Here is a 21,367-nt window from a genome sequence, read left to right on the forward strand (position 1 = left end):
AAATTCATTCAGCTTTGCCATCACAGGAGTAAATTAAATATGAATATAAATCAGAATATAAAACTAAATGTTATATCAGTTAAAAATATATTGCAAGAGAAAACTTAAACTTAGATTGAAATAATAGTTCACATTACTTTTACAGTATTTTGATCAAGTAAATGCAGCCTCAAAAGCATTAAAAAAATCTTACCAATCCCAGACTTTTCAAACAGTAGTTTAAGTAATAATCTACCTCAACATTTAAATTCAGATCAGTCTGTTGCATTTAATACTTTTATGATTGACAGGGTGTTCTGTAAATCAGTCAGTGATATGTAAATCTTTAGTCTTTCATGCTTAATTTCTTCACACAAAACAACAATTTTCAGATATAGGGATAAACATGGGGCATATTTTCAGGGTTCACTGAATGGACTTTATACAGGAGGCCCCAGTGTCATCCAAAAGTTCAACTCTGTTCAGCTGAAAATGTCCATAATGTCTCTAGTTTACCGGGATTATACTAGCGGGAAAATCTTTAATTTGCTCATTCCATAAAGATTTGTAGAGAATGTAAAGCAACTCCAACTGGTTTTGTCAACAGATTTCTGCCTTTAAAACATTTTAACCTGTTACATTGAGGAAAAGCCCAATACGCTTTCTTCCCACAAGCTCAGATCCGCTGTTAAATATTAGTAAAAACACCCAAAGCCAGTTGAAACTTGTTGTACTTGTATATTATTCAAGACCTCTCCACATTCCAAATGATATTACACAGCCTAAACCACCGCGGATTCTTATAGGCTACCGTAGGGCCAGATAAACACGCCCACCACCGTTTATTTAGAACGACAAGGCGTGGCATTTTTCAGCCAATGAGAAACGACATGCAGCCTGATCTCATGAATATTACTACAAACGGTTCGTACACGCTTATAATCAAGTTCACACAACAGCTACCTCCTTCTGCACTTACTCAGGTCCACAGCCGGGCTCTTAACCAACTCACATCAGGCTTACCTAACGACAGTACATCAAAATGTCAGAGAAGCTTCCATTCAAAGTTGGTTAGTATAAGTTTATTTGATTTTTGACTTTACATCCGGCGTAATGCTGTTCTGCACAAAAAGCGGGCAGTTATGTATTTAAGTTACCGCCAATGCTAATTAGCTGACTCCATGCTGGTGATTTCTACTAAGCTCTCTAATAGCCTCTCGATAAAGCATACGAATCTTTGCAAAAGGGTATTGGGTTGTATTTTTGACCGAGCATGAATAGGTGCAAATCTTTAGTTGCTAGTACTTATACAATATAACACATGGTAGTGGACGCGTCACTCTCAGCGCTTCCTTGCACAAGACGCTCTATTGCAAACCCGCCCCCTTAAAATCACAGTTCGTGCACTAACTAGGTCTAGTTTATTACCATAGCCATTTATGGTTACTCGCAAAGTATTATATACGATTTTATATCTAACACCTGTCAAACAAGCTAGCGTGGTTCCATTCGGAAGACGTGAAGAAGAAAGTTTGGAAGTTGTAGTTTTTTTTGTGCACTGGAGAAGCTCCTCTGTACGAGAACTGCTTCTCTTCCGAACTACTTTTCCCACAATGCAGTGGTCATACGCGCCGCCACTTTTCATTGAACGTACTCATTCATTTTCACGAATCGGTTCTATTGAACGGTTCGTTTCGTAGAATCGGTTCATAAAACAGTTTGGGTGCTCTTGCGTCATCATTTGGACACTGACACTCCGTTATTGCACATTTAATGCTTTAAAACTTTTGAAATATAGTAAAATATTGCTTTTTATTTAGATTTTCGGTTTAGTTGTTTTATTAACAGGTCATAATAATTGTATGTCTCCCAGTTCTGTTTGTTGTAGACCATCGAACATAGTCATTTAGACCCTAAAATGATTTGTATGTACATTAATAAACAATATTACATTTAAATTACAAGCTGATTAATTAATCAACTGGCTAAAAAGTGTTTGCCCTATTTCATAAAATTGTGTGTTATTAAACCAGCTATTTGTTTGCATGTGAATATAAAACAATCGATTAATTGAGAAGGTCCAGCTCAAAAGAATGATTCGTCTACGAATCGGACATTGATGGCGATTCAGAGTTAACCGGTTCGTGATTAACCATAAATGAATGGTAAGCGCTAAAACGTTGCACTTCAATTTAGGGCTAATTAAACACATATTAATGTCTTAATAGTTGTTTCTGCGTCTCGTTTAGACACACGTCAGCATAGTCACAATGACCGGACTTGGCACCTGTCTGTCCCTCAGGCATTTGCAGCGTCTGTTGTTGTGTTTTTCAGCAAACCTCTCTGATGTTCTCACTGCAGATAAGGCAGAAGTAATTCAATAGTAAATCCAGTCGGACTTTGCTCCATAGTCTTCAACGTTCAGAGTTCAGTTTTTCAAAATCAGTGAATGAAATGTAAAAGTTTGACTTTTACTGCCAGCACTAGTACTGCAAACTTACCTTATTTATTAATAGCCCATTCTGAAGGCGTTTTACAGGGTTCCCAATGGATGGTCAATGGAAAATGGTAACAGGTATAGGAAAATGTCATGAATTAATAGTTTTAAGTCATGGAAATTCCCATTCCTAACAACATCTTTGCATTTCAAATACTCTGAATTGTTCCTTAGATCTTGTTATAGGTTTCCGGTTGCAGTTAAAAATGTCCTTTCTGATCAAATGCCATTTTCTTTTGTAATTAAACATTTGTTCGACAACTGAATATTAAGGCAGGCGTGTTTTCTTCCATTATCTGCTGTGGTAGGAACACTGGAAGTAAAATTTAAAGTCAGAATCTCTTTTTGGGTACATGAAACCAAGCACCATCTTCTCCTTAACCAGTCCAAGACACGTTAGGAATGTGGTTTTGGGTGTCATCTGTTGAATTCCTCTTCTAGATGGCCAAGTATGAGACTGACATTTCAAAGACCTCTTTAACTTGCATGTTCTAATGGACATAAATGTCACTTTCTGTGTCCAGCTGATATCAGCCTGGCCGAGTGGGGACGTAAAGCCATAGACATTGCTGAGAATGAGATGCCAGGTCTGATGAAGATGAGGGAGCTCTACGGCCAGACGAAACCCCTGAAAGGCGCTCGCATCGCAGGCTGTCTGCACATGACTCTACAGACCGCTGTGCTCATCGAAACCCTGACCGCCCTGGGAGCCGAGGTGAGGGGAAGCAAATGCAAAAACATTAAAGAAATAGTTAATACCCAGAAATGAAAAATCTGGCATTATTGACCCACGCTCATTCCAAACTCACTATATTTCCGTTAAAAAGTGGCATGTCGCACCATTTGTATCGGAAATAACTATACTAACATTCTTAACTTTCATTAAATTATCAATCGCTGACAGAATCTGTATTTATTTATTCAAAAGAAATGAATACTTTTATTCAGCAAGAACACATTTGACATTTGTACTGTTACAAAAGATTTCTGCTTATATTAGAACTTTCTATTCATCAAAGAATTCTGTTAAATATGTAAAAACAGTTATTTTAAATTGTAATAATAATTCACAATATTACTATTTTTACTGTATTTTTGAATAAAAAGATGCAGCCTTGGTAAGCATAAGACCATGCTATTCTTTGAAATGTAAATTCCATGATATATAAATAAGTTGTTTCATATTATTACTATATGATTCAATCACATTGCCATAGTACTTTGTTTTGGAAAGGAACAGTACAGTTTCTTCACCCATTTTTCCTACTCATAGATGCAGTCTGACTGAAATGAATCCCTCTTCTTATCCCTTATTTCCTTCGTCAAACTGGAATTTCCGAGCCCAAAGCCATACTTTAACAAAAAAAAAAAAGTTATGGAAACAATGTTTTTTAAGTCTATATAAGTCACATGATCTCATTCCTTCTCCTTGATGTCTGTCTGCTGCAGGTCCAGTGGTCCAGCTGTAACATCTTCTCGACCCAGGATCACGCAGCGTCAGCCATTGCCAAAACTGGCGTTCCAGGTAACAGGTGTTGATGTGCTGCGCTGTCGGTCTGTTCCATAAACACGGCTCTGGCGTAATCCTGCAGACTGTTTGCTCTAAAGCTGCGCAATCAAATGTAGATAAGAGGAACGCAGGGTTTAGAGACACATCCGGCTTAAAGCATGTGCTCCATAGCAGAGTAAAACCTAGAATCAGCACAAATAAGTTTAATCATTAGATTTCACTCAACAAATTTTTGAAGGACTAACATGCAAGAGTGGGCAGGCAGAGACAGCTTTATCAACTTCATCAGTACAGCTTTCAGTCCACAAAAAGATTTTTCCCAAGCTCTGAAACCTTCAAAGGGATTCAAACTGAATGATTTTTAGGGTGAAAGAGTGCGCAATGTCTATCTAACAACATCAAACAGATTTTATCCCATCCTTTTCCAGCTCTTAAGTCTTTTCTTAGGCAGCAGCTTCAATTCTCCAATTGGCATAAAAATGCACATGCGTTATATTATAGTAAAAACGCATGCATATTGGGTGAAATAGTCTTTGCACTACTTTTCAGTATAGAATGAATTCTCTTTGTCTGCTATCTTGGATGGAGTTTTTTTTTTCATTGATCATAGTGCATTACGAGATTGCATTCTCCACAAAGGATAAGCCTAAATGCAGGCCTTAAGAAGGTATTTTAGTAGGCAGCATAATTACGCTGACAGCCTTTTGCAACTGCTCTTGTGTCAGGAGCTTGACTGATGCATTAAAATGCTGCTGAGTAGCTCACTAGTTGTGGAACAGAGCCGATTAATACTAGTTAAGACCTTTGAGCAACAATTGCATGCCTTTTTTGTCTTTTTAAAACTAAACTGCAGTTCACACATTCATTTAGAGGAATATCTTAAACTGTGAGAACTGAGGTGGTTGACAGTAAGCATGTCAGAATTAGTGTTGATGCAGAGTACATTTAATTGACAAAAAACATTCAAATATCTTGATATAACCAAAACAGCACAGTACTATCTGATATTCGAGTGACCGTAGGGATGAACTACTGGTTAAAAATATGGGGTTAGAAATGTTTTTTTTAATTTTTTTATTTTTTTTAAGAAGAAGAAGAAGTCTCTTCTGCTCACCAAGGCTGCATTTATTTGATCAAAAATTCTGTCATATTGTGAAATATTATTACAATTTAAAATAAAATGTTTTCTATTTGAATATATTTAAAAATGTCATTTATTCCTGTGACGCAGAGCTGAATTTTCAGCATCATTACTCCAGTCTTTGTCACATGATAATTCAGAAATTATTCTAATATGCTGATTTAGAGCTCATTTCTGATTATCATCTATGTTAAATTCAGTTGTGCTGATATTTTTGAGCAAACCATTGAGTGTTCAAAGGAACAGCATTTATTTGAAATAGATATTGTCATTATAAATGTCTTTTGTGTCACTTTTCATCAATTTAATGCACACTTGCTGAATAAAAGTATAACAATCTTTTTTTTTTTTTTACCCCGAACATTTTAGTGATGTGTAAGAGAATCATGATGCCACTTTTTTTGATTGGGTGACTTACTGACTTTGCACGCATCTTTTGCATTTAAAACCATTTGAAAATTGATGGTTTAGCATTTCGTGTGAACATTGTCTTGTTCACAGTGATGACAGTAGGTGCATCCTTTGCTTATGTAGCTGCATTCACAACTAATTGTTATACCAACTAGAAAATAATGCCACATTAAAAATGTCAAACATACTTAGAGCTTGTTGTGCTTCTGAAATGAGCAGATGTACAGCTACTAACAGCGTTCTCAGCAGGAAAACTTAAAATTGGATGTAACTTTTGACAATAAGATTGAATGTGCAGGTGCACTAAAGCACAAACCCAGTGACTATAACCCAGTGAGTATTTGTAGCAGTCAGGGACATAATTCTGATGCGTATCTTGTCATCTAATGTGTGTGTGTGTTGTTTGTGCTTTGCTGTAGTGTATGCCTGGAAGGGAGAGACTGATGAAGAGTATGTGTGGTGCATAGAGCAGACGATCTACTTCAAGGACGGTCAGCCTCTTAACATGATCCTGGACGACGGTGGAGACTTGACCAACATGGTGCACCAGAAATACCCCAAACTGCTTGCAGGTATATAATATTGTCTGCTTTCTGTTCTGTCATCATCTACTAATCTGTACTCATCACGTGCGTCTACTCATCTTGAACAGGCAGGAGAGAGTCATTTAGACTACTCGTATGGAGTAATGAAGGACTATTGTCTGGATTTCCATTGCTAGTAATATAACAGTACTTCTGGGCTACTGATGCTCATCATACAACTGCACTGTACTGCTGTTCTATGGCCACTAGATGGCAGGCTAATCCACGATCAAGCCGTTCCTTTCTTTTCTTTTTTTCTTTTTTTCTTCGAGCTTTTGACATTGACAGGGTTTAGACATAGTTGGTGCATCTGAGCTAATACAAAATGCCCAGGTGGCTATTCATTTGAATTCTCTACAAAATACACATTAAAGTACATTATCAAAAAAAAAATTAATTACCACGCAAAAGGGGGAGAGGAAGAAGAGGAGAGAAAAAAAAAGAAAGAAATAGAGTAAAATAAGCATACCAATAAATAACATCACCTTTGGGTAGTTATCTTGACCCAGCAAAGAAAGAAACCTTCAATAGGAACAGTCAAAAATATAAACCTTCTTATAATATAAGCATTCCTGGACAACTGAAAAGCATTACGATACTTCGGAAAGGGGAAGTTCCCAACAGAATCTTGTTTTATTGATAGAGTGTGGAGGTGATGTGGTTAGTTTTACTCTATAAATGTCAAATTTATGAGGCTACGCTATTTGACCTCTACCCTTTAGTAGGGTTAAGCATCTGGGCTGGTAACATAAAGGTCAGCTCTCTGATTCTAGGTAGAGGCCAGTAAACTTCATCTAATTCTTTTAAACTTTTAACCTTTTTTTTTTTTTTTTTTTTTTTTTAAGTAGGTCACTCTTTGATTCCCCCAGTTAGTGTGAATAATAGCACTGGATACAAAACCCATGCCAAATGTTGCATACCTCTATCAAACAAGGGTCCTTATAATATGTTTTATAAGGTTGCTGTTTATAAATTTTTCTATTCATCAAAGAATCTTGTAAAAAAAAAAAAAAATTATTACGGTTTCCACAAAAATATTAAGCAGCACAACTGTTTTCAACATTGATAAATAGTAATAAAGCTGGATGTCAACCGCTGTAAAATCGCAAGTAGTAGTTGTAATAAATGTTTCTTAAGCTGCAAATCAGCATATTAGAATGATTTCTGAATGATCATGTGACAAAGACTGGAGTAATGATATTGAAAATTCAGCTTTGTATCACAGGAATAAATTGCACTTTAAAATATATTCAAATAGAAAAGTTATTTTAAATTGTAATGATATTTCACAATATTACTGTTTTTACTGTATTTTTGGTCAAATAAATGTAGCCTTTGTGAAAAAAAAAGGTCTATTACTAATCTGTCTAATTTCAGCATGTCTGGAATTCTGTAATCGAAAAATATCGAAACTCTGTTCATTTTTTTGAGAGAGATGCTAATGGTCTTGTCCGGTTCAATTCATTATGCTAAGCTATGCTAAAAGTGGTACCGCCAGACCCGGAGATCGGCTGAATGGATTAGAAAACGGTAAAACTCAACTGTTTAACTCTGGGGGAGTTGTAAAATGAGCCTATTTCCCAAAAAAGTGGAGTATCCCTTTAACAATAACGTAACGTTAACGATAACAGTCCGTTAATTCGTGATAATGTTTTCCATTGCATGTGTACAGGAAACAGCATTGTGTCTCTCTCAGCATCAAACATACTTGAATAATAGCCAGTCTCTCTGTTTAACGGCACAAAATAAAATTAAGACCTCCTCGTATATTTTCATTTTGGGTGGCTTCATGCCCGAAATGCTTCATCACAGAGTTATTATAATACTTTTGGCTGCTGAGCTGTAGTACGTTTTCCACTGAGGCTATAAAGTTGTCAAAAGGGTTTGTGACAGTCACTTATCTTTCCTTAAGTAGATGGCTGAAAAGTCTTGGATTTGATTTGGCCTCATCAGTTACACCAGTGAAGGTCAAGCTAATCTGCACAACAATAAAATCGATCGGCCAACCAGTTATTCCAACATTCCTTCCAAACAGATGCACTTAGTTTGATATTCTGGGTCTTTCACTTTTACGAAATAATTCTTCCTGGTTAATCCCTCAGGAATCAAGGGCATCTCTGAGGAGACCACAACAGGAGTTCATAACCTCTACAAGATGTTGAAGAAAGGAGAACTTAAAGTTCCTGCCATCAATGTCAATGACTCTGTGACTAAGGTAATAACCTAGATATAATAACAGAGCATGGTTTTATCCTGTTATTCCCCGTGGTCATTTGATGTTTTGTTTGTTCACGCAAACGTGAGCACTGTGCATGGTTATAATATTATGACAGTTATTTGGGAATGACTTATTTCCCCCCCCCTCCCTTCAGAGTAAGTTTGACAACCTGTACGGCTGCCGTGAGTCTTTGATTGACGGCATCAAGCGGGCCACAGATGTGATGATTGCCGGTAAGGTGGCGGTGGTGGCCGGGTACGGTGACGTCGGTAAGGGCTGCGTTCAGGCCCTACGAGGGTTCGGTGCCAGAGTCATTGTCACAGAAATCGATCCCATCAACGCTCTGCAGGCAGCTATGGAGGGTATGGATTATGTCTTTTTTTTTTGTCTGTCTGTGTGTTCCTTTCCTTCCTATTTAAACACCTCTCTTCGAGTGATGAGAATAATTTTTATCTGTGTGTTAGTCTTTTTTTGGGGGGGGGGGGGGGGATGTAGTGAAAGGTGAACAACTTTGCAAAATCTATCAAATATAGCTTTTTTTTTTTGTGATCCTCATAAATAATCTGCAAAATAATTGAATTTTTTTTAAAGATCTCACAATTTTTTTTATTATTATTAGCTAGTTGAATTATCCCTAATTTAATTAAGTTGCAATTCATTATTTTTCAGGAGGATACAGATGCCAGTGTGTGGCACAAGTGAACCTTTCTAACCTGCCGTCCAACGCAAAGCGATTAAGAAACATAGATGAATGACAAAATTAAAACGTACTATTAAAAAAAAAAAAAGATAATAAAAGCGCAGTATACCACGAAACGACTCAATCCGGTACTGACATACTGACTGATGTCAGACTGGCTGCGGATTTCTGTGCGTGCGGCTGCCGTCTGTCAACGCGCCAATACTTTCTTTCTTTGTTCTCACTTTATTTATTACTGACTATTTACTTGATTACTTACTTTAGAACATTTGTTTTTGCTGTGGTTTGCCTATAAGATTTTGGTTCTATTGCCCACTCTGTGTGATCATGTTATCAAAGCTAGATAGTAAATCGTTAGACTAGCCTAGCAAGCAATCTAATAGCCTAACAATAAAAAATAAAAAATCATTATTATTATTATTATTATTATTATTATTATTATTATTATTAATATTGCAGATTTGTGAAGACTGGGGAATGCTTTGTACTGTACTCAATATCCCTCAAAGTCTTGTTTGTTGTTTTAAAAGTTAAAAAATATTTTAATTTGGTAATATTTTTAAACCATGTATGTATTAAAACTGCATTTTGAAGGTTGCTGTAACCGCATGCCAGGCTAGTTTAAGAATATTTGACTTTTAAAAAATATTTTTTTTTATTGGCTACCTTGTGGTTCATTCGGCTCTCGTTACGCAGGCTACGAGGTGACCACCATGGATGAGGCCTGCAAAGAAGGAAACATCTTTGTGACCACCACTGGCTGTGAGGACATCCTCCTTGGCAGGTTTGTACAACATTAATCAAACGTCCACCAACTAACAGATGTTCAGCTAGAATGTGTGCTGTACAAGTATTTCTGTTTTGTGTCCCCTCGAGAGCTGAGAAAATTGTTTCTGATTCCAATTCCAGTTTCGTAATGACAGACACTCGTAATTACAAGTTCTTTTGCCCAATGATGAGATCATTTTTTAAATTATTTTTATTTTTTTTTAACAATAATAAATCAAAGATAATTTATTATACAACAGGTTATTACCATAGACTGTAAAACATGGTTATTACCCAATCAAATTTATTGCACCTGGCAACATCATTGTCCAACATACTGTGGACTGTATCAGTATTGCAAAAATGGTGGTTCATTGTGGACAAATCATCTGCGTATGTTATTTCAAAGGAAACATTGTCTTTGTAATAACCCTGAAACAACTTCCTTTTTCTTCTGATGTCACTTAGGCACTCTGGCTGTTGGATGTTAGCTAATAGCCAATTAGCTGTTTATGTGAACACTCATTTACTGTAGGTCTGGCTCCATTCTGGTATGAAATGCCTGCTTTTCATAATCCAATCAATTCTAGATGAATAAAGTCGAGTTGTTTTTTTCCCCCCTTATTGACCATCCTACAAATATTTACACAACCGTTCAAAAGTTTGTAGTCGGTATGATTTTATTTTTATTTTTTGTTGAAAGAAGTCTCATATGTTCAACAAGTCTGCAATTTTTGTATCAAAAATAGTATAAACGGTAATTTACGATTTAAAATAACTCTTTTCTATATGAATATATTTTAAAATGTAAATTATTCCTGTGATCAAAGCTGAATTTTCAGCATCATTACTCCAGTCTTCAGTGTCACATGATCCTTCAGAAATCATTTTAATATGCTGATTTGCTGCTCAAGAAACATTTCTTATTATGATTATATTGTGTTTGCTGTCGCTTTTGATCAGTTAATGCATCCTTGCTGAATTTAAAGTTTTAATTTCTTTCAAAAAAGTCCCAAACTTTTGAATGGTAGTGTATTTATTTACATCGCGCTCTCATGGCAAAAACATTCAGCTTCACACACTTCTTAATCTGCAGAGAAAGTCTTGCATTTCCAGCACACAAACACAGCCTGATAATGTTGGACACCTTGCTAAAATTGTTTTATTGAATTCTCACAGTCTACGCCAACTGCAAAAGGATGTCATCCAGACCGGCACAGCGTGAAAGTTAGTCAACGATGAATCCTTTAAACCTGGTGAAATGGGCTTCTGTGTGTAACAGGCAGGGAGATTCATGTGCAGTGAAAGGACTCCCGGGTCTGCAATCAAACACGCTCAGCGTGAGATCTGGCTACACTTTGCACTGCGTGCTTGAGATTCATGTGCTGTATTATTCATTGCTTATCTGATGTTTAAATGTGGAGGTGAACTGGTTGGTTCTGATGGGGTGTGGGCCTCTGTGATGAATGGCAGGGATGAGTCTGCGCAGGGGCCAGTAAAGCACAGCTGCTGTTTGGTATTATCAACAGATGTGAGAACTGTGTCTTAGATTCTCTAGAAGTTTTTGGAGCCGATGGGACATGTTTAAAGGCTCGCAATCTGCGAATGTCTGTCTGGCACCGGTTAAGCAAATGCAATCCAGGTGATTGGATTATGAAAGTAAAATGCAATTGAGGTGAAATATTTTGAACCTACATTCTTACGTCGGTCTGATTCCCTAGAAACGCAATGGCGCACCTCTCTTCAAAAAGGCGTATGATTTGAGGCATCATTCGTGGATGTAGAATAAATGGTGCTGGACAATTTACTTGTCAAGTTTAATATTATATTGTTCAAAATGCCAAAGCAAACATTGCTAGTTTATGTAATGTTCCATCGTTCTAGACGAGTATTGTTTTGATGATTTTGAGCATTGATATTGTTGTGCCAAGGTGTTTTGACTAAATGTTGTTTATCTTTGTGATTCACTCAGTCAGGTAGTGTAAACATGTGTTCGTGTGTGTATTTTTTTCCCCAGACACTTTGAGAACATGAAGGATGATGCCATCGTCTGCAACATAGGCCACTTTGACTGTGAGATCGACGTGAAGTGGCTCAATGAACACGCGGCGGAGAAAATCAACATCAAAGCTCAGGTACAGGATTAATATTTGATGGCTGCCACTCAGGACTGCACTAGGGGAACATTAATGCATGGTGTTTTTGTTGGTTTTAACCAGGAATTTAACCAAATTTTTCTTTAATAATTGTATAAAATTATTAATGTTAAATAAGTGTTATTTATTGCGCTTTAAATCAATTGCAATTAAACAATTTTTGTACAGTTTAGTCTGACTAAAATGCATATTTGAGCCGTTTTAACTGAAAGCAACTTGCACTGACAAATCTTAAAATCTTAATGTCTTAAGATGCACAGCAGTAATATGCATTTTTATTTTTTTATTTTTTTCCCTAAGGCACATTTATAAAACCACTTAAATGCCCTAATTAAACTAAGGCCTAATCCTGGCTTAATCTAAGCTCTGCCTGTGAAACCAGAGGGCTGTTCCATAAAACAAGAAACACAAACAGATATTACTCATCTTTATTAAGGAGCATAGGTCCTAAAAAGTCTTCCCTGAATTAGGCTACTTCTGTTCAATTTTCTTTGATTATTAATTTACAAAGTAAAAATGTAACGAGCTATAAGTTTACCGCAACTTATCCGACATCCTAAAAGATAAATTATTATAGTTAGAAGATATTTCTGGTGTTAAAAATATCGCATAGTAATTTTTCAAGCAAAATGTATATTTTAGTCCGAATAATTGCGCTCCCATTTGGCGAAGAAAAGCGTGCACGCGCAAGATTAGATAACGTGCACCAGACTAGATGAACCTGGATCAAATTAGTGGGATTGCGTGTACTTCAGTTACCTTTTTATGAAACCGGTTTAGCCCCAATTTATTTGTTGGGTTCATTCAAGTCAGATGTTGGGGATTAATCCCCGCTTTTCTTAGCGTCTTTTATGAAACAGGCCTCAGGTCTTGTTTGTTCCATCATGAACCCTTGCTTAAAACCCAGCTTAAAATATGTTTGGTTGTTGTTGTTTTTCTTTAACCAGGAATTTAACCATTTTTCTTTACTTTTCAAAAAAAAATTTTTAATTGAATTATTCATATTAAATAATAAAAGTAAACAGGGGGTTTCCCTGGGTTAAAAATGGTCTTTGGTGTTGGCTGACAAACATTGCCATCCACACACACAGTACAAAGTACGCAACCCATGTGAACTGTGAGCCCAGTACTGGCAATAAATCCAAAATAAATGCAAAGAAATAGTTTGTTATATTACCTTATGCTATTTATTCATGAAATAAAAAAGAATCCCTGTCAGAACGGATCATAAAACAAAGTGCTTCGAACCGTTTTATATTTAAAAATGAGTCACTGAGTAACTGTTGCTCATTTTATTACTAACTTTTCAATTCAAAGTAACACATTCCATAGAAAAAGAAGCAGGTCTATTGTTTTGCATTTACACTGCAAGAATGAATGCACGGAATGATCTATCCAATGCCAGATACGTCTCGATTCATGAAACCCTGTTTAAACCGATGCTTTGCTCAAATAGTAAAGATTTTAAATGTTCAAAAAACATGAATTTAAAACCTGATTTCCTTTCTAAATGCACATTATTGGCCTTGTTTCCCGCAGACATCACCAAACGCCCAAATCCTGCTTTTGAATGTTCTGATCGGACTTTGACTAATTCTGCCCTCTTTTATACAGGTTGACCGTTACCGCATGAAGAGTGGCCGTCACATCATTGTTTTGGCTGAGGGGCGTCTGGTGAACCTGGGCTGTGCAATGGGCCACCCAAGCTTTGTGATGAGCAACTCGTTCACCAACCAGGTTCTTGCCCAGATTGAGCTGTGGACTAACACCAGCAAATACCCATTGGGTGTATACTTCCTGCCAAAGAAGGTACAGTATCTTCATGTAGACTCTACAAATACAGATGCTGTAGAGTCATATTGTCTGTAAAGCCAGGGACACACCAAGCCATTGGTTGGGCATCGTCAGGCCGTTTTTGAGCATGGGCTGACTTAGTTTTTTTTCCCGGTGTGTTCCGCACCGTTGTCTCTAGTCGGATGCCATTGTTTATTTTTTTTGGCAGATTCAACATTTAGAATTGGCGTCGGGCCATCGGTGAGAGAGAGAAGTGAACAAAAGGGATGAAAGCAAGCGAAGATGAATTTTACATCATCTTACCTGAGAATTCCACTGCGCAAATATTTTCAGAATAACATGAGTGGAATAAAGAACGTGATCAGCATGATTGATATTCAAAACGTTAAGCAAGCGCTGATTTATGTTTTGTACACCTGCAGACTTCGCTTCGCTTTCCCTCTTTGAATGACGACTATAGACGAATATATCTGCTTAAATTGGCAGTTATCTCCTTTACATGCAGACGTCAACGCGCGTGCTAGTTGAGTCGCCTGTAGTCCTTTCAGTGTGTTCAAGCACAGATTATTTTTTTTATTCATTTTTTTTCTCTGACGCGAGGCGACAACACGGTTGGCTTTCATCAGCGCTACTTCTTTGACATCGCTTTGGTGTCCCTACCTTTTAATATGCACATTATCCATGAATATCCAGATTTTAAGGGTGCTTTCACACTGGGTATTTTTGCTGCGGTCCGAGTGCAATTGTTCCCAGTGCCTCCCGGTTGGTCTCAATTGATTTTTATCGAACCCTGGTGCACTTACGTCATCAATAATATGCACGCCGCAAAATAGAAAACAGAATGCGATCAATATATTGTGTTTTTTATTAAGTTGATGCCATCATGCACAGCAGAGTAAACGACACAAGGGTTTACTGGTATGTGCGTTAGTGGTCAACTAAACTCAGACCACCTCCTTCAGGTACTCTCGGGTTCGGTACCCGGGTCCGCACGACAGCTTTCACGTTAGTTCAAAACGGGGCACGGTACACATGAATAATTACTAAACTTACCAGTGTGAAAGCACTCTAAGAGTGTTACAAAGCTTGCTTAAAAAACAAGCTGAGAAGCTTATCAGATGAAATTTGTATCTGCTATACATGAATATATGAAATGTATGTATTCCTCACTATGTCCTTTGTGTATGTGTAGCTGGATGAGGAGGTAGCTGCCGCACACTTGGACAAGCTTGGCGTCAAACTGACCAAACTGACAGAGAAGCAAGCCAAATATTTGGGTCTGCCCGCTGCCGGTCCCTTCAAACCAGACCACTACCGCTACTAAGTAGCTTTGACCAATCACAGCTTCAGCTGTGGATGGGGACGGACTACACAATCAATGGCGGTTGTGCCACTTACCTTTGCGGCTATAATAGTGCTTAATCGTGTCTCTCACTCTCATCGCGAGTGCCTGTGGGTTCTCACCAACTCGTTGCATTGATATTAAGTGCAACGCTAACTTGTGAACACATTGTCACTGTCTTATTTGCATTCCTTGTTTTATGATACGGTTATATTAAAAACAAAACACAAAATTCTTCCATTAGGTCAGTTATTTGATGCCCCTCAGTAAATTAATATTCTGGCACGTTTTGCTTCTTCCGTGTCTTACTCTGAAGTGGTTCCAGTTTGTCAGGTAACTATAAATTGAGCGAGGCACTGCCTTTTGGCCATGCATACTTCTGTAAACCTGTTATAAATAATGAAAATGATGAAAAAAAAAAATTGTAATCATTTTTCTGTTAGCAAGCTGTGAGTTTGAGTGGGTCTGGGTAGCTCGTCCTGTTTCATTACATCCACTCATGAAGACCTGATGAAATAAATGTGGTATTTGACTGTAACATGCCTTGTTTACTTGTTTATTTCAGCACAGCGTTAATAGACTGTGGTTCTCAACTGGTAAAATGCATAAAAATGGGTAATTAATCAATATTGCTATTGCTCATACATGTGCTTAGGGGATCTGAACGAACGCCAAAGCCCACGTGTTACACTTAACCATGTAAATTGTTTTGTTACATGCATGAATGATTCCTCACAGGAATATGATAAAATGGAAGAAAAAAATTTCCTTGGCAACTATCTGAAATAAAATGTTTAAGTTGAAGTACTGAAATGACTAAAACTAATAGATTAAAGCTAAAAAAAAATAACAAAAGCACATAAAATTACACTGTAAAAAGTGTTCAGTTCACTTAAAAAAAAAAAGTAAATAAAAAATATAATGTGGAATTGTCAAGTTAATTTTTTCAATTAAGCATTACTTTTATTTACTTATTTACTAGGTTTACAAAAAAATTGTGACCTCAATCTTTTTTTTACAGTTTAAGGGATAGTTCTCCCAAAAATGAAAATTCAGTCATAATTTACTCACACTGCATTTGTTCCAAACCTGTAGGATTTGCTGAGCACAAAGGAAGATATTTTGAAGAATATGGGTAACCAAACAGGCCCAGGGCCCCATTGACTTCAATAGAATGGAACGATATAGCCTCTATAAGTCAATGGGGTCCATAAACCGTTTGGTTTCCGACCTTCTTTAAAATGTCATCTTTTGTGTTCAGCAGAGGAAAGAAACTCATACAGGTATGACACAACTTGAGGGTGAGTAAATGATGATAGAATTTTCATTTTTGTGTGAACTATCTCTGTAAAATAGAATACGGAAAAATATGAAAATAAAAGCTGATTCGAAATAAAAATAAATACTATAATATATTAAATAATACTAAAATGACACATTAAAGAAAACTTTAGCAACAGCCTGGCATTGAGGCAGTGGGTTTTGCACGGCTCTCTTTTAGTTCAGAATTCACTTTAAACAGTTGAAAAGAAGTAGACAATATAATTCCTAAAATTGATCATTTATAAGAAATTATGGTTTGGGTTGAATATAAACTTTTCCCTTCTAATTTTTTTCTTTCATGACTGATGTGTATTTATGTGGTTTGTAGAAATGTTATTTCAGATCTTCTTGGTCTAAAGTCATCCTTGAAGCTGTTTAACAAAAACACTGCGTGAATGTTAACTTTAAAGGGATAGTTTAATTATGCACGTCATTCCAGACCAGCATGCTTCCTTCTCCGGGACACAAAAAGAAGATATTTTGAATTGTGAATTGAATTTTTTTTTTTTTTTTCGTACAATGAAAGTCAATGGGGTCCAATGTTGTTTGTATTCAAATATCTGCATTTCACTGAAGAAAGGAAGTCCTGCAGATTTTATTTTGGTTTTTCCTTTTTATTTTGGGGTGAACTGTTTATAGCGATCCATCTCACATAGTCTTGGAAATGCTTATTGCAGTAGGATTTTGGATTACATTTCTTGTCATGATTCTTTCATGTGGAGTATCTGATGTTAAACATTATAATGTGAAGCGATTTCAAGAATCTTCACATCATTTGACATTTCCCATAAATAATCTTAATATCACAAAGCCAAAACATATAAAATTCTACTCGTGTCCAGTAACGATTTCCTTGATCATAGGCATTCACTGACCGACATGTGACAATGACAACTCCCAGAAGAGAAAAGAGGCCGCAATATGCAGTCGGGAACGCAAAACGGAGCCTTGAAAAATAGCAGAACCGCTGTCAGTACCGGGCCTAATGAGCCCAAACCGGTTTATTCTGTAGATAAGCAATGCCTTAACTCAGTCTGCCATACTAGACACATGGTTTCAATCTAATTTGGCCCTTATTAGTTGGAAACTGTAAAATAGTGTAATTAGTGCTTGGGGGGTAAAAGAGTAGTCTGTAGGCCATTAGATGTACTGGACCCCTAAAATACCCAGAAAGTGTCCCCTGAGAGACATAACAAAGGCCTATCTCTTTGAGTTTTTCTTTTTCCTCTCCTCTCTTGGCCATTGCTTACTTTCAATGTGAACCAGCTGTGACCTCTGGAACCTTTAGTGTCACCCTGTGTGTGTGTGTGTGTTTGTGTTTTTGAATGTGTGTTTTATTACTGTTGGACCGATAATTATTTAAGGTGTTTGGAACTGGCGTACACACACTTTGATCTTGCTTTGCTTAATCAGTTGTCTTTAAAGCAACACGTTGTAAGTACCTAGTTGCGTTATATTTTATTTTTATACTGGGTACAGTATATCCAGTGGTGTGCCATGCTATACGTCATTTAAAACTATTTAAACAGCAATTTGATAGTTCTGTTTATGCATGCAGCTTATTAAATAAGAGACTACATCAATATAGCCAACATTGTCATTTTAAACGACTATTTAAAAAAGATATTTCACTTCTAACAGGCACAAATAACTGAACGAAGTAGTGAAAAAAAATGGTAGGCTACTCACCTAAATCTTTATATAAAATAAATCATATGTAAATGTATGATTACAGGTTTTTTTATTTTATTTTATTTTTATCTTAAAGTCTTCGTTCTGTCACGGGGGTCTTACTGGGGCAAGTTGTCACAATTTGCAACGCGTGCAAAGGCAATAGACAATAAAAATGTCGTTTTATTTTACTATTTTAATCTATAATGTCATTTGGGATTTTTTACAATTAAAAATAGCGCAATATTCTGCTACGTTCCTCAGTTTATAACTGGGTAAATTGGATATTGACCCTGATTATTTCATTGTTTGAATCAAGATAATGAAATAGACATTGCATCCACAATTTACACGAATATACAAAAATGTGCCATGTTTAAAATCGACCCAATAACTACTAGCTATCCTAATCTAGTTCGCCTTTCAACAAAAATATTCCACATTAGCCTTAAACAAAAATTAGCGTTAGCCTACAACCTATTATACACAGACAGCTCGCTATTATTGCAATCTGTTTTTTGCTTTCTGTACAAAAATATGGGATCTTATTTTAAGCTCTCTGAATTTTTAGTTTAATTTATTTGTGTTGTCTTTTATTTATTAATGAGAGTGGTGGCGGTTGAAGTAAACGCGACAAAACTATTTTAGCGGCAGTTGTGGTGATTTTTATTGTTGTTGTTTTAGTGCACGTATAGCAGCTCAAACAGGTTACGGGTGCTTTAACGTTTTTTTTCCATAAAGTGCTTACAACACAAAGTGTTCATACAAACATTAATAATTATTTTCATTAACGTGAACCTTTTAAAATACGTTTATAAGTAATTAAAAGTTCACTTTGGTAATCACCCAGGTAGCTCTGCTTTACTCCCAGGCTCTGACGAGCTGTCGGTTTATCAGGCCTGGAAATCTCCGAGAATTCGGATCGCGTTCATGATTAGGCTATGTGATGGAGTGCATGGATAATCGGTTGTCATAATCCCACAGGGTTTTATAAACAAGCCTTTAAGATAGGGACAGTCACATGATCATCCGGATCATGATGGCTCCTGTCAGAGAGTGTTCAGCATTTCGGGTATCCCATGCGGCAGTAGCAGACGGTCTTGAAGAGGCGGCAGTGGCAGAAGGCGCACTGATCGCAACACACCGAGCTCGGCGTCTTACAGCTGCTCCACAGCGGCACACAGTTCGGCGGCGGAGGAGGTCTCTTTATTCGGTTGCTTAATTTCTGAAAAGTATACAATTAAAACATGCATTTAAATGTGCTGCTCCAGCTTCGGACAAATCATGTACCAGGGTTATTTAAAGTAGCCTAACATAAAAAATAAGCCGGAACCCATTCAATAGCCTATTTATAATGAAAATGATTTGCATTAAAAAGTTACAAATTACGACCCCTGGTATGGCGTCTATTAGCTAGGCTACTCCATGACCAACGAAACGAATGCGCCTCTAAATAAACTTTGTTAGGAGACAGAAGTGTCAGAGAAGAGCTTGACGATGTGATGTGTGAAGAAAACCAAAACAAATCCAGGTAAATATCAAGCTGTCATTTTGACATTTTATGAAAATAGTGTGTAATTTCCAGCTATGAAATTAGCCTCAGCAAAACAAAGGAGCCGACCATATTTTGTTTCAGTAATGTTCAAAATGTAGACTAATTTTCAATAAACAATAGGCCTACATTTGAAATCTATTTAAAATATTTTAATAAACCTAGATAGGCGGTATAATGAATAAAAGGTGAACAGTTTATATAGACTAAATTTGTTTTCATCACAAATATTTAATTAGACATTTTTATTATCAGCATATTATCAACTTTAGTTTAAACATTTTAAATCTCTATGAACTGAATTAAACATCCTTGTGTATTGCATGGGTCTATGTATTAAAGCTATTTATATATCAGTTAATTGAATATATATAACAATTTATTACAAACCTTTTTTGGTTTCTTTTCCAGTTTCTTGTTCTTCTTAGGTGTTTTTGAAAGCCCTTCGATAATGGAAAATTGTTAAACAGAGAATGATTTATTCCGATGTGAATTTAAAATAAAATAGCACTTGGCTAGAAGTGTGTGTTGACCATTTGTAGCAGTGTGTTTACTACTTGATTAATAATGGTGATCATTTGTTTTGTATATTATTTTCACAGCTTGTGTGTTCGAGAAAGAAGCCTTACCGACTATGAGCACAGGAGGTGCATCTGTTCGGTTATTGACTTGTAAGCTGATGGTTGTTTGGTTGGAGCTGTATTGTTCCTCCATGAGCATGTGTGTGTGTACCGTGACACAGCAGGCTAAACAGAGCAGCAAACAGCACAGCAACAATGACGGACTCATATTAGGGCTTCACCCTGCACAAAACAATAGTTTAAAAACAGAATCATAAACACAAAAAGTGCTGATTCAGTGATGATCACACACACAAACAGAATTAGATCAGGATGTTTAAACTTTTTAGAAATATTTAAAGCCCAAAACAAACCATAAAAGTAAACACGAGAGAGAACTAGCCCGTGTGAATTTGCTTTCAAATTTGTCCAAACTGAAGCTCAAATGCTTGTGTAAGCACAGATGTTAGACATCATACACAACATCAGAACATTTACACACTATAAGAAGCAGTTTAATGCTTTAGTTAGAATTCTAACTTCTAGATGTTGCACAAAACCACAGCAGAGTCATTTTTATATAGACCAAATAGCAAGTAAAACTAGGACTAACTGTGCAGTTAGTTCAATATTAGCTCCTACAACCGAGAACAGTTTGCACAAAAATCACACACTCAATTCGAATATAAAATTAGCTTACATCTACAGTTCCAGTGTACAGTATTTCTAATGGCATTTGATCACAGTTGATCATTTCTCACCATGTTTAACCTCCTTTTTTTATTTTTATATCCTCTTTCACAGTGCATTCAAAACTGATACGCAAGGTAATCTTCAGGATTCGGTGTTTACAAACTGACCTGTCCTGGTGAGTAATGGGGCACCCCGTTTTCCCTTTTTGTGGCTGGCTTGAGATATTCCCCGCTCCCCTGCTGAGACTGAGAGAGAAATGTCAGACAGACTTTTTAGTCAGGAAATTCAGAAAGGGGCGAAATGATAAAATTAAGCAGGGGCGGATCCACACGGCCAGACGGAGCGGAGGGAGGGAGAGAGAGAGAGAGAGAGAGAGAGAGAGAGGGTGAGGGCTAAGTGTATGTGTATATAGTAAGCTGAAGCAGAAAAAAAGTTGCTTATAAATGTGTGAATGTCATAAACACTTTT

The 21,367-nt window shown here is 36.7% G+C and overlaps 2 protein-coding genes across 2 annotated transcripts; one reads left to right on the forward strand and one right to left on the reverse strand.

Annotated features, from left to right (window-relative positions):
* The first annotated feature begins 907 nt into the window (after positions 1-907).
* On the forward strand, positions 908-15,638 carry ahcy (adenosylhomocysteinase). The gene is made up of 10 exons (XM_084425526.1): positions 908-1,049; positions 3,001-3,191; positions 3,926-4,001; positions 5,958-6,110; positions 8,225-8,337; positions 8,495-8,702; positions 9,737-9,824; positions 11,826-11,943; positions 13,579-13,773; positions 14,951-15,638. Exons 1-10 carry the CDS (start codon positions 1,022-1,024, stop codon positions 15,080-15,082), a joined length of 1,302 nt encoding a protein of 433 aa, XP_084281652.1. The 5' UTR covers positions 908-1,021; the 3' UTR covers positions 15,083-15,638.
* A 3,102-nt stretch (positions 15,639-18,740) lies between these two features.
* Positions 18,741-21,149, reverse strand: asip1 (agouti signaling protein 1). Its single transcript, XM_084427109.1, has 4 exons — positions 21,067-21,149; positions 20,276-20,449; positions 20,037-20,089; positions 18,741-19,319 (listed from the first exon to the last, which is right to left on the reverse strand). Exons 2-4 carry the CDS (start codon positions 20,433-20,435, stop codon positions 19,155-19,157), a joined length of 378 nt encoding a protein of 125 aa, XP_084283235.1. The 5' UTR covers positions 20,436-20,449; positions 21,067-21,149; the 3' UTR covers positions 18,741-19,154.
* Positions 21,150-21,367: the final 218 nt, after the last annotated feature.

Source organism: Rutilus rutilus (genome assembly GCF_951802725.1).
Source record: "Rutilus rutilus genome assembly, chromosome: 12".
NCBI lineage: Eukaryota > Metazoa > Chordata > Actinopteri > Cypriniformes > Leuciscidae > Rutilus > Rutilus rutilus.

What these genes read in the sequence shown, in the direction of transcription:
- ahcy (XM_084425526.1), top strand. Translation starts at nt 1,022, where the DNA reads ATGTCAGAGAAGCTTCCATTCAAAGTTG. An exon ending in TCAATGACTCTGTGACTAAG is followed by an intron (nt 8,338 to 8,494) that starts GTAATAACCTAG and finishes CCCTCCCTTCAG; the next exon opens with AGTAAGTTTGACAACCTGTA. An exon ending in GAGGACATCCTCCTTGGCAG is followed by an intron (nt 9,825 to 11,825) that starts GTTTGTACAACA and finishes TTTTTTCCCCAG; the next exon opens with ACACTTTGAGAACATGAAGG.
- asip1 (XM_084427109.1), bottom strand. Translation starts at nt 20,435, where the DNA reads ATGAGTCCGTCATTGTTGCTGTGCTGTTTGCTGCTCTGTTTAGCCTGC. An exon ending in ACCTCCTGTGCTCATAGTCG is followed by an intron (nt 20,090 to 20,275) that starts GTAAGGCTTCTT and finishes CCATTATCGAAG; the next exon opens with GGCTTTCAAAAACACCTAAG. An exon ending in TGGAAAAGAAACCAAAAAAG is followed by an intron (nt 19,320 to 20,036) that starts GTTTGTAATAAA and finishes TATACTTTTCAG; the next exon opens with AAATTAAGCAACCGAATAAA.